The sequence below is a fragment of the Anolis carolinensis genome, chromosome 4 (assembly GCF_035594765.1).
Source record: "Anolis carolinensis isolate JA03-04 chromosome 4, rAnoCar3.1.pri, whole genome shotgun sequence".
NCBI lineage: Eukaryota > Metazoa > Chordata > Lepidosauria > Squamata > Dactyloidae > Anolis > Anolis carolinensis.
In genome coordinates, this window is record NC_085844.1 from 79751320 (window position 1) to 79764164 (window position 12845).

Sequence of the window (12845 nt, forward strand, 5' to 3'; positions counted from 1 at the left end):
TGTGCTATCCATGTTCAACTTTTACACAAATGACCAGCCACTGCCAGACGGGACAGAGAGCTTCATCTATGATGATGATTGTGCCATCACCGCTCAAGCAGGGAGCTCTCACTGCCTATTACAGGGAAAAACAACTGATTACTGATCCATCTAAAACGCAGACATGTGCTTTTCACCTTGGTGCCTTGCTGCTTTTCCCATTTCACCCTTTTCACCCAGCAGCCGAACCTCTCTCTCGGTGAAGGCTAGAAACAGGATAGAAAGGCTGCCATGTTGGGACCCTTTCAGTTCTCTTGTCCCTTCCAGTTCATCTGTGTAATGCCTGTGCTGCTTCCACCTCCAGGCAGAGAGAAGAGGGAAGGCTAAGCCTGATCCCCAGAGATAGAGACATTAGAGGCTAAGACGTGTCATGGAATAGTGCCTTTGTGGGCACCCTCTCACAGGAGGGGTCCCACCTGAAAGATAGGCCCAGAAACTCCAAGATGATGTCAACATTGGTGTTTGGGTGCGTTTTTGAGTGAAGAAGCCACCAACCATGTATCTAGCCATGTATTTGTTTACAAAATTGTTCTGCACTTTATCATTGCCCCGCATTTTATACATTTTACAGGTTTTAGTATTTTAATGTGACCAGCTCCATGTCTTCCTTGCTCGTCCTACCTTTTTCATCGATGTTTTCCGGAGTTTTTGCACAAATCACCTCTATACACAGCAACTGATGTCTTGGTTTTAAATTTCATTATGTTATGTTGTTTATAATTACGTTGTTATATTATGTTTTACACTGTATGCTAACTTATGTTATTGGTTGTTTATCTCATGTAAGCCACCCTGAGTCCCTTCGGGGAGATGGAGGCGGGGTATAAAAATAAAGTTGTTGTTATTATTATTATTATTATTATTATTATTATTAAGAACAGACAAGCATCTTGAGCTCTGAGGATCACCTGGGAAGGAATCGCACTGGAGCATTGCAGCACACCAAATACCTGCTAGTTACTCTGGACCATGCTTTGGACTTACAAGAAACACTGCTCAACTATCAAGCAAAATGTGGGTGCTAGAAATAATATCATACAAAAGCTGATTGACAAAATTTGTGGATCACAACCAGACACGGTGAAGACATCTGCCCTTGTGCTTTGCTACTCTGCTGCTGAGTATGCATGCCCAGTGTGGAATACATCTCACAACGTTAAAACAGTGAATGTAGCTCTTAATGAGGCATGCCGCATTATCACAGGATGTCTATGCCCAACACCGCTGGAGAAATTGTACTGTTTATCTGGTATTGCACCACCCGATATCTGCAGGAAGTAGCAGCCAGTAATGAAAGGACAAAGGCATTAATATCTCTGGCCCACCCTCTGTTTAGATATCAGCCATCATGCCAATACCTTAAATCAAGAAATAGTTTTCTAAGATCTACTGAGATACTCGCAGGAACACCTCAGCAAGCAAGAGTCCAAAAGTGACAGGTAAAAACCCGGAACCTCAATCAGTGGCAGATATTAGATGAAAAACTCCCTCCTGTGCATATAGAAGACTGGGCAACTTGGAAAGCACTGAACAGACTGCGCTCTGGTATCATGAGATGCAGAGCTAATCTTAAGAAATGGGGCTATAAAGTGGAGTTCACAATATGTAAGTGTAAAGAAGAGTAAGCCATAGAATACTTACTACATTGCAGTCTGAGCCCCTCCACGTGCGCAGTGGAGGACCTTCTTACAGTAACACCAAAGGCACTTGAAGTGGCCAGCTTCTGGTCAAAGGAAATTTAACTTTGTGTTTTTTTTATATATTATAGATGTATTCTCAGTTTGCTTCTGTCATGATAAATAAATAAATGGGGGAATCATCCTTTTTTCAAATAAATATAAAACATATATGCATTATGAGAAATTAATCGTTACATACCTTTGTCAAAGAAAGATGTAGTTGTCAAACCAGTGATATTTAATAGCAAATGACTAATTGAATTGCCATATAAATGTATTTAAACTCCCAGCAGAGGTAAATGGCAAAGCTTTGATTGATACTGATGAACCAGATGGTATCTAAAACTGAAAATTTATGTACAAATATTTTCCTATTATATTGCAGTGATCTGCGTCATGTTGAATGGGTGAAATCATTCTTGAATATATGGACAGAACTTCAGGCATACATTAAAGAATATCATACGACTGGTCTCACCTGGAATAAAACTGTAAGTGCTTTATTTCTTGCTCTTCCATTGAGAGAAAAGTCAAGAAATGCCAAAATAATTTGTATGATTTGATTTTTGCTGTGATCTTCGATTCTGTCTACTTTTGAAGAGGAATGTTTTCACAGTATTGGTTAACTACGAACAGACATTCTGAAACTAAGCAACCACTGTATTTCAAAAATTGAAAATGTATCTTTAATATTTCTGACTCCACAATTATGAGGGAGCCAGCAAGTCAAAATACAGCATTTCTCTCCTGCGCTAAAGACATTGCCCTGTGGAAATATTTATCTATGCCTGTTTTACAATTCACTAAGAAAGATTGCCTTGCTAATCTAAATAGTGTAGCTGATGTAACTTTCACTGATGTGAAGACATGAAAATCCTGAACAGGTGATAAATAGTGCAGTTTCCACCGCCCACGCTGAGTTCAGCTTAAGGAAACCAGCTAAGAGACAAAATGGATTAGATTTATTAGTTTTTGGTATGTAGGCAGCCATCATCAGCTGTTTCACCTTGTAATTAGCATATCATTGTCCAGCAGGAATGTTTACAGACAGGTGGTCTCAATGTTGTAGTTAACCGATGCAACACCAGTGTTCAGTTACAGAAGAAACACCTTAATAAAAGATCTGTGTCTCTTGTGTCATAGTCCACCTGTTCTTGTAGCTGTTACATGATATTTTGAGCTTTACAGACCTCATCTTTATATATGTATATATGTATGTACAAAATAATAGATTGCTCTGTAATGGTATCAAAGTGTGTAATCAGGATTATAGGAGTTTTAAAGCGGGTATTTTTTTATTATGAGAATGAAAATGTGTTCTTTGGGACACTCAATAACTGGTTCTATTGGAGTGTCTGTGGAGATTTAGTTCATTTTTGTCACTGTTCATACCACCTGTTTCCTTCATTCATAATTCAAATAGCTAATGTGCTACTTATGCATATATTTCTATAAATTCCATCTTACTGTCATTAATATATGAAAATGATGCTGAAATTAAGTATTTACGCACCAGAATCCTTATTGTAGTATTGTAGTTTTTATTATGGCATTATCTAATCGCCCCGAGTCCCCATGGGGAGATAGGGCAGGATATAAATAACGTGTTGTTGTTGTTGTTGTTGTTGTTATATAAGCATCTTTAAAAATGCTGAAAACTCATGTTGGAATGTAACACAGTTGTCCCACACTTGGTTATAAATCATTTAAAATCATCTGCAACAGCTTGTGGAATGGCAGGGTCCTGACTACATGGTACTATAACATTACGCTTATATTTCACCTTTCCTCAGTTAAGGTCACTGGTGTGTGTCAATCTCATTCTTTCCTTATAATCGTGTGATGTAACCTAGGCTTACTCATCATCAGTAAGTGAACTCGTGGCTGACTGGATGTGAATGCAAAGTACACACGATGGGCAGCTATTTGTCATAAGTTGGATGGTGGGTCCTATCCTGTATTTCACCAAATCTAAGGTGCCATCAAATGTAAGGTGCACCCCTGTTTTTGAAACTTCAATGTTGGGGGGGGGGGTATTTTTACAATATTTCCTCTGCAAGCGCAATACCATTTTTTTGTTCCAATCTTTCCTGTGGGGTGTGGAGGGAGTGTGAAGAAACCAGCAAATAATCTGTCAACATGAGTCTATATTATTAAGTCAATGGGTCCTTTGGGAAGACAGAGGAAGCAGGAAGTGGTACTTAGCAAAAATAAACAGTCATCTGGTTGAAGCTGAGGACAAAATGATGGAGTCATAGCAAAGCTATTGGGGTTGGGACCCTTCCTCCTTTTTCTCTTCTCTTTCTTGGAGGTAAGCCAGTTTTGAAAGGGAAAAAAGACAAATCTAGGGAACCATTGACTCTTAAGATGTTTTTGGAATCCCTGAAATGATGGGAAAGTGCACATATTTGATGAAATATGTTATATGTCCAAAGATGTATATAATGGAAGCTGTATAGCAGCATAGTGTTAGAGACTGCATTCTTCTTCCCCTGCAATGGTTTTTCTTTCCTAAAAAAGACACGAGGCATTCTACTTAGAAATATCCAAAAGTTTAAAACAATAACCACTTTTAACCTGATTTTCATTAGCGGCAGCAAAAATTAAAGACTTAAGAGTTTTCTTTTGTGGATCATGTAACCATAGGAAATTTGATCAGTTGATTAAGCTTCCACCCTCATTTGCAAGTAACCAGCGTTGGGTTTATTATCAGTTAAGTTCTGTGAAAGCTAATCAAGCCTCCTTTCTCCCTTAATATTTACCTGAACATTTATAAGGAAAATGAAAGTTGTAACATTAAATACATTTGGGTTCATTTCACTGTAACAGTGCCTTCAATATGAGTTAATCAGTCTTAATGCTGTTATTCTCTATATTTAATAGAACAAATTAGTCACAAAACATTTCTTGGTTAGCAACCAATGGATTCTATTCACAAATGTGAAAGACCACTAACCAGATTCATTGGCAGAAATGCTTCCATGCATTATTTAACTTAACTATATAGTATAATGGCCTATAATGAGAGAGCAGCTGTTCCTAAGAAAGGCAGCTGACAGAAATCTAGAAGACAGATGCTATAAACATTTGTGCTAGTTAAATAGCTTTTTATAAAGATATATTGTTAAAAACATCTGCTCAGACTTAATCTAAAGAACTATTTGCAGTAGCAAACACCTGCTGGATTAAGAAAAGGCGAACTTTGGGTACTTTCTTTTAGCAGAGGTTCTATGTCAGAGATGGTGTGCTCACACATACGTTGTTCTTTTTGTCTTTTCATACAGTGGCCACATAGATATGCTTTGGGGGGATATTAAGAACAAACACCCACAAATATCTGCAATCATATGAGATTGGTTTTACATAGGATATCAGAACCTAGCTATATATCAACTTGTATGACAGCATCTTGTGCCAACTTTCCATGACAGTTTTGCTTACCTCATAAGCCTTTCCCATTTCCATTTTCCTCTGCATTCTGCTGTATGTTACGTTTCTTTGTGGAAAGTTTTTTGAAGTAGAAAAACAATTCTTGATTCACTGTAGAGACAGTTTGCAATCCCATAAGCAAGCAATCAGTGGTAAGGTACTTATCTCCTGATACATGGCTGGGAGGAGATTCCCTTTCCTCCTACTTAGCCCAAGTAGTTTTGTGTGGGCTCTTGGAAGGAATGGGAAAGCCAACAATCAGAAAAGATCTGCTTACCCGGAGGACCATAGGCTAGATTGGAGGCTTCATCTTGGTCAGCTTTGGATGTGCAGCTAGCTCCTAGTTATATGGTATCTAGATAATTTCCTGTTCATAGAACCAGTTAAAGCAAGCAGATAGAATTAGGTTAGGCAAGATGGTGTCCGCACGATAGGATGTGATTTAATGGGCTCCGATATTTTTGCTTTTCTTACTCCCTCTCTTTGAAATGGGGAGCAGAAAATGCAATAGGACTAGCTTCGAGTCAACCTCACACCATAAGGCTTCTAAACAACTGAAAATTGATGAGGGAACTGTGAGTATGCCTGACTTAAATGCCGCATTTGAAATTACTACTGACAACAACACTACTCCCTTAATTCTCCATGATAAAGCTAATGAGCTTCTATCAGTAGCCTTTCACAACAACTTGGCTGTATATTATGAAGGAGTGTCCTCGGAGTCAAATGAAATAGACATCTCTGAAGAAAATTCCCTCATTGCCGAGATAAAACAACATACAGGGCAAATAATTATCCCGGATCTTGTAATGAACCAATGTCTTCTTACAGCCCACACTGTTGCTTCTATCTTTGAACGGCTAGAAAAAAATTGTGGGACAGTTGGAGCTTCTTAAACTTGCTGTTGACCATTTCACTCAGAAAATACACCTTTAATAGAAAGTTCAGCTAAAGATAACTGCACGTGGGCCAGATAGAAGAATATGGTATATGGAAACGCGTCTAGGGGCTCCTCAATAATATCTAGTAAGGAGCTACAAAAATGTAATGGCAATAGGGATTTTACAAGCAAATCAAACAAAGTTGCAAATTGCAAACTGGAATAAATAAGGGAAAATGGAATTAATTTAGAGCTATCAGAACTTCTTTGAGCTAGCTATTATACATACACTCACATCATATTGATATGCTTACAGTGGACTGGCTTCGCAAAGTGTCAGCTCACAACAAGATTCTCATATCATTTGAGCAGACAGCAATTCCCAGCATGCTAATAAAGATGCTCTTTCTGTCCAGTTTTCAACAAGGGTGTTTCAAGATTTAAGCATTACCCCTTTGATAATTTCTTCGCACAGCAGTAATTGCTTGATAAATCCCAAAGAAACATTTCACCAGAACACGCTGCAGCCCAGCCCAGCCAAAACCCCTACCGTGTTTCCCCGAAAATAATACAGTGCCTTATATTATTTTTTGCTCCCAAAGATGTGCTAGGTCTTATTGTCAGGGGATGTCTTATTTTCCATGAAGAAGAATTCACATTTATTGTTGAACAAAAAAATGAACATTTATTATATACTGTACAGTAGTTGTAATCACAAACCAACATAACCAAACCAGACAAACTTTGACTCCTGTCAAGAATTTCTTGTTACTACCATTATTTCCATGTACAACTGGTATGTACATTTACCAATCTTGCATGCTCTGGTGTTTTGTTTGGCAGGCGCCGGGCATGTTTCCAAACAAAAACTTTACTAGGTCTTACTTTCAGGGGAGGCCTTATATTTAGCAATTCAGCAAAACCTCTGCTAGGTCTTATTTTTTGGGGATGTCTTATTTTCGGGGAAACAGGGTAGTACCCTAACAGCCTTTGGACCTAAGTAGGCCAACCTGCAATGAACACCAAGACACTGCTTCTAGATTGGACCACCTTAAGAACATGATGTTTACTATCAGGGACCTGGCTGAACTATTAATTGACTTAGTTCCCTCTACTGAGCTCCCACATGCTATGAGGGATTTGGCTGGGGGGTTCTGTTGACATGATACTAGGGATGAATGAGGACGATATCACAACCAATACACCCCCTGCAGTTTGATAACATGCAAATGTGAGTAGATCAATAGGTACCGCTCCAGCGGGAAGGTAACGGTGCTCCATGCAGTCATGCCTGCCACATGACTTTAGAGGTGTCTACGGACAATGCCAGCTCTTCGGCTTAGAAATGGAGATGAGCACCAACCCCCCAGAGTCAGACAGGGAAACCTTTACCTTTTACACCCGCTGAAGCCTAGGAGGGAAAATCAGATACCTCCAATACACAAATTGCCACCCAACCAAAAAGCCTCTGCTCAGACTGAACTTCTAGATATCAAGCAGACAATGATCTGCTCCATATTTTTCAGCACATGGCTAGGAAAATTAATGAACTCTTTATTCGTAACAAGACTTAGGGACCCAAAAGCCATTTGGTTTTCATGCTCATCTTTAAGTAAGGATCAGAAGTCCCATGGTTTCTTAAGCCACTGTCTTATTCCCAGTAAACCAAAATTCATTTAAAACTCAAAAGCTAAACAAAGCTCCAAAACATTTGTTTGTTGTTGCATCCAAATGCTCCCAGAGTTGCAAGACTATATAACTCTAAATTGTTCATTTCCACAAATGTTTAAAACCATTATTTCTTTTTTAATTGTTAACATGTTATAAACCTACATACAATCACTGTATTCCAGATATTTGTTAACCATGCTTACCACAATAAAATCGTACAATCTGTTTCTTAGCTATTATAATTTACATATAACAATTTTCAGTGTTGTACTTGATACTCCGGTTGTGTCCACCTTATTACATTTCTAGGACTGGAGGTCCTCAGATTATATTCAAGATGAAGTAATACATTGGCAGCATACTACTTGATAGAAACTCCTTAAAATGAAATTAATATGTTTGTGATTGTATACTTTTGCCTCTCTTACAGGGGCTTATTGCTTCAGCAGCATCTGAACCATCTACCCTTATGGGGAACCAAGGCCCTCCTCCACCGCCACCACCCGCTCCTCCACTGCCAGGGCCTCCTCCGGTCTTGGATGATGCAAATGCAACTCGGTCAGCTTTATTTGCCCAGCTAAACCAGGGAGAAAAAATTACCAAAGGTATGAAGGAAACAACACATTTAATACTTTTCTGAAAAATGCTATTTAAAAAGTCTCCTCTGGTTCTAGCAGTGAAATGAAATTAGAAAAGGTATCTCTGAAGTTAAAAGTCCAAGCAGTGTCAAGAGCACTGAAGATTTCATACAGACAGAACCTAATTTGATATATACATATAAAAGGTTGCCTAGAAGCAGGGAGGGTGCCCCTGATGGCGCAGCGGATTAAACGGCTGAGCTACTGGACTTGCTGACCAAAAGGTTGGCAGTTCGAATCCAGGGAGTGGGGTGAGCTCCTGCTGTTAGCCTCAGCTTCTGCCAATTTAGCAGTTCAAAAACATGCAAATGTGAGTAGATCAATAGTCATGCCAGCCACATGACCTTGGAGGTGTCAACAGACAAGCCGGCTCTTCAGCTTAGAAATGAGCACCAACCCCCAGAGTCGGACATGACTAGACTTAATATCAGGGGAAAACCTTTACCTTTACCTAGAAGCAGGGAAGCATACACAGCTAGGAAAAAACAAGACTTTTTGGTTAGAAGAGGTACAATCCTTGAAATCTGCTTTGCCAATCAGCTAATTTTGGAAGCTCACATAGAGCTGCACCTTACATTCTCATGAAAGGTATCACTTTATCATTTATCATAACAAATTTTATACCAGTGTTTGTGCCATAGAGATATTGTGGAAAATATTCTAGAAATCTCATTGTAGAAAGCCAATTGCAGTCTGATGGCACTGTAGTACACTACCATGACCATCCAGTAGCTGAAGGTGGACCCTGTCTAGTTATAGTTGTACAACCAGGAGAATAGCACAAGTAAAGCAAATTTTGCCCTTCTGGGTGCCAAACAAGTATGCTTGCCTTTTTTCAGTTATGCAACCGAGGGTCCGCTTGTCTCTTCTTAGGAAAGGAAAAGACCAGAGAGTTTTACATTCCACCAGGCTACCTGTAAGATCTTGGCGATAATGTATTGGGGGGGGGGGATTCTTCTGCTGACTTAATACAATATAGCAGGCATTTAAGTCATGCTAATATGTATTAAGTGAGAAAAACTAATATTTTTCATGATTTTTATTTTCCTAGGCCTTCGCCATGTCTCTGACGACCAGAAAACCCATAAAAATCCTAGTCTGCGTGCTCAAGGATCCCAGGTTCGATCGCCTACAAAAAGCCATACTTCAGGTCCAGCTACTCCCAAGCCTCAACAGACCCACTGCCCTGTGTTAGAACTTGAAGGGAAGAAATGGAGAGTGGTGAGTTCTGCTCACCTAGAAGTAACATGGAAAATAGCACATTGATGACACTTTGCTGGAAATATAGATTCTGCAGTAGGTTATATGATTTTATGAAGCAGCACATTGAAGTACAGTAGAGTCTCGGTTAACCTAGCCAATAACAAATACATGTTGTGTTAACTTCCTTTTTAATTATAGGAATACCAGGAAGACAAGAATGGCCTTTTAATTGCTGATACTGAACTCAAGCAAGTAGCTTATATTTTCAAGTGCAACAAATCTACATTACAAATAAAAGGGAAAATTAATTCCATTACAGTTGGTAAGTGCACTTATTCCTAGCATGAAGAGAAAATGTTGCAGTCTGATGCACACTTACATAGAATAACCCTATTAATTATTGTTGGATTTGCTTCCTAGCAGATGTAAATTGGATTGCAACTGTTGTGTTTGATCCCTGGAAGCATTCCATGGGATTATACTGTCCATTTACAATCCATGAAGGCATCCTTGAACATAATAAGGCCATAGTAAATTGGTAGAAAAAGGTTAATGCTGAAAATCTAACTACAGTAGAGCCTCACTTATCCAAGTCTCACTTATCCAAGCTTCTGGATAATCCAAGCAATTTTTGTAGTCAATGTTTTCAATATATCATGATATTTTGGTGCTAAATTCGTAAATACAGTAATTACAACATAACAGTACTGCGTATTGAACTACTTTTTCTGTCAAATTTGTTGTAAAACATGATGTTTTGGTGCTTAATTTGTAAAATCATAACCTAATTTGATGTTTAATAGGCTTTTCCTTAATCCCTCTTTATTATCCAAGATATTCGCTTATCCAAGCTTCTGCTGGCCCGTTTAGCTTGGATAAGTGAGACTCTACTGTAATATGAAAAATCTAATTCAACTGCAGTTACAAAAAAAGGGGAAACTGATTAATTAATGAATGTTGAGTTGCTGTTTAAGTTAAAGTTGAATACCTGAATTAAAAAGCCTTACCAAAATGAAGCCAAAAATGCCTTTTGTGATTTTTCTCTCCTCCTCCTTCATCCTGTCTTCAACATGAGAGAGTAGTGAACAGCTGAATAACTTTTTGTAAACATTATTTTCCATAAGATTGACAACAGTTTTTACTTGCTTTCTTTTTGTCACCTTCTTACAGTCTCATCTCATTACACTCCCTGTCTCTGTAGCTTCCTTATGATTATATGGATGCCAGTGAAATTTCAGTTTTTACAATTCAGTTTTTTGAGACAGACAAGGTACCTCTTTGCACTATCAGGTATTTGGAATAGGAAAGCTGCTTGGATGGAAAGAGATGCACCTTCTTCCAGTTTGACCTTCTTGTAGATTTAAAATCTCTTAATCTCCAAATTACCTATAATGTCATTCTAACAAACAAAATAGTTTAAATAATTCAGACTCCCATTTTTCTCTGCCTAACTTGGATTTTTTTAGCAGCATCAACAATAAGATATGGTGAAGGAGGGATTGAGAAATCAGATCTTCAATGTTGAGCAGCAGCAGTATGTCTGTAGTAAATAATTCAATAACACTTAAGACTGGGAAAGAGTGCTCCCCCAACCAGTCCTATTTCTTAGAGAGGCATGGATATGTGCATGTTCTGGCAATGTAGTGCTTTCATATGTGGCAAATAATATAATTCTACAAATTGAACAACTTTTTCTTTTTTCTCAGATAACTGCAAAAAGTTTGGCCTTGTATTTGACAACGTTGTGGGTATTGTTGAAGTTATAAACTCCAATGATATTCAGATACAGGTAAACACCCTTTCTTAATACAGGGAAGGGGCTTTTTAATTGTTAAAAATATTTTAATTATTTTTCCTCCTTCATAAAATGTCCTCATTTTATAGAATTCTCTATTAGGGGCCACTTCCTTCCACACAACCATGTGTAGAGAAGCCTCTGAAATACTTCTCAGTTTGTGACACTGCTTTAGAAACAGTTTATCTTGGGAACTGGATGTCAGTGTGGTCTAGCAGTTTGAGTTTTAGATTAGGACTCTGGCAATTAGGGTTCAAACCATGTTGGCCATGAGAATCCACTGGGTGATCTTGGGCCAGTCACACTCTCCCAGTCTCAGAGGAAGTCAGAGGCAAGTCTTCTCTGAACAAATCTTGCCAAAGAGACCCCGTGATAAGGTCTTCTTAGGGTTGCCATTAAGTTGGAAATGACTTGGAGGTGCGCAGCCATCTTGAGAACTGCTTTGCTTCTACACAAAACCTTCTTAGATCTGAAATCAAGGGACGGGTTACTTTTTGAGTGGCTTCTTTAAATGTTTCTCTGATGCTTATTCCATTGAATTTATGTACCAAGCTAAAATGTTTTTATCCCAGATCTGCACTCTACTTTATTCTATTCTCGCCAAATGGAGTGTAGTTTTTAAGCGAGCAATGTTTGTTGGATTGCTTCGTTATTCAGATGCCTAGGAAATGTTCCTGCTTTGGAGACCAGTTCACATTATACTGGCAGGGTCAAGGATTGATCTTTTAAATTCCCAATTAGTGACAGAATTTTCTGGAAACGAGCCTAAACCAATATGGGTGGGTGGGGCATCTGCTGATGTTAAAATCTTTTATTTGAATTGGTTATAAAATAATTGTATTATTTTAGGTATTGGGGAAAGTGCCAACAATTTCAATTAATAAGACTGAAGGCTGCCATATATACCTCAGTGAAGAGTCATTAGACTGTGAAATTGTGAGTGCTAAATCATCCGAAATGAACATCCTTATCCCACAGGATGGTGATTATGTAAGTATGGCATTCTAAAGCTGTTTGATATAAACTGCTGAAATATACACCACCATGTCACCAATGAACAGATAATAGATCTCTGGGTGAATGGAGCCTTCACATTAAAATATATTCAGGTTGTTAATAATGTAACATTTATTTACCAAGAATGTATTAAACTCATCATCTGACTCAATATCATAGCAGCATACAATAACATGAAAACCTAACAATAAAAGCACATTAAATAAAAAATAAGGCTTAAGATTCTCTCTGTGTGTAAATAATCCCAAGTCATTCAAAATAGGCACTATAAAAATCGAAGACATTATAGAACAGTGATGGGCACTGGGAAGGAGGCCCACTGCTCGGCCAGTGCGGGGCCTTGGAGCCAGGCCCTCCCAGGCCCACCACCGCAAAGGAATGGATAAGAGGTGAAAACTCTTGCAGGATAGAGAAAGAGGGTCAGGAAGGGGTTGCCATGGTGACAGGGAGAAGAGTGGGCGTGGCCAAGCCATGTGCCCAATGCCGGTGCAGAC

The 12845-nt window shown here is 38.7% G+C and overlaps 1 protein-coding gene across 1 annotated transcript in view; it reads left to right on the top strand.

Moving 5' to 3' along the window:
- The window catches only part of cap2 (cyclase associated actin cytoskeleton regulatory protein 2), a 53993-nt gene that overhangs the window by 37186 nt on the left and 3962 nt on the right, over window positions 1-12845 (top strand). Inside the window, exons 7-12 of the mRNA XM_003219757.4 lie at window positions 2104-2209; window positions 8129-8303; window positions 9388-9557; window positions 9738-9861; window positions 11246-11328; window positions 12184-12324. Coding sequence (XP_003219805.1) covers window positions 2104-2209; window positions 8129-8303; window positions 9388-9557; window positions 9738-9861; window positions 11246-11328; window positions 12184-12324 — 799 coding nt within the window. The remainder of the gene's footprint in view (window positions 1-2103; window positions 2210-8128; window positions 8304-9387; window positions 9558-9737; window positions 9862-11245; window positions 11329-12183; window positions 12325-12845) is intronic.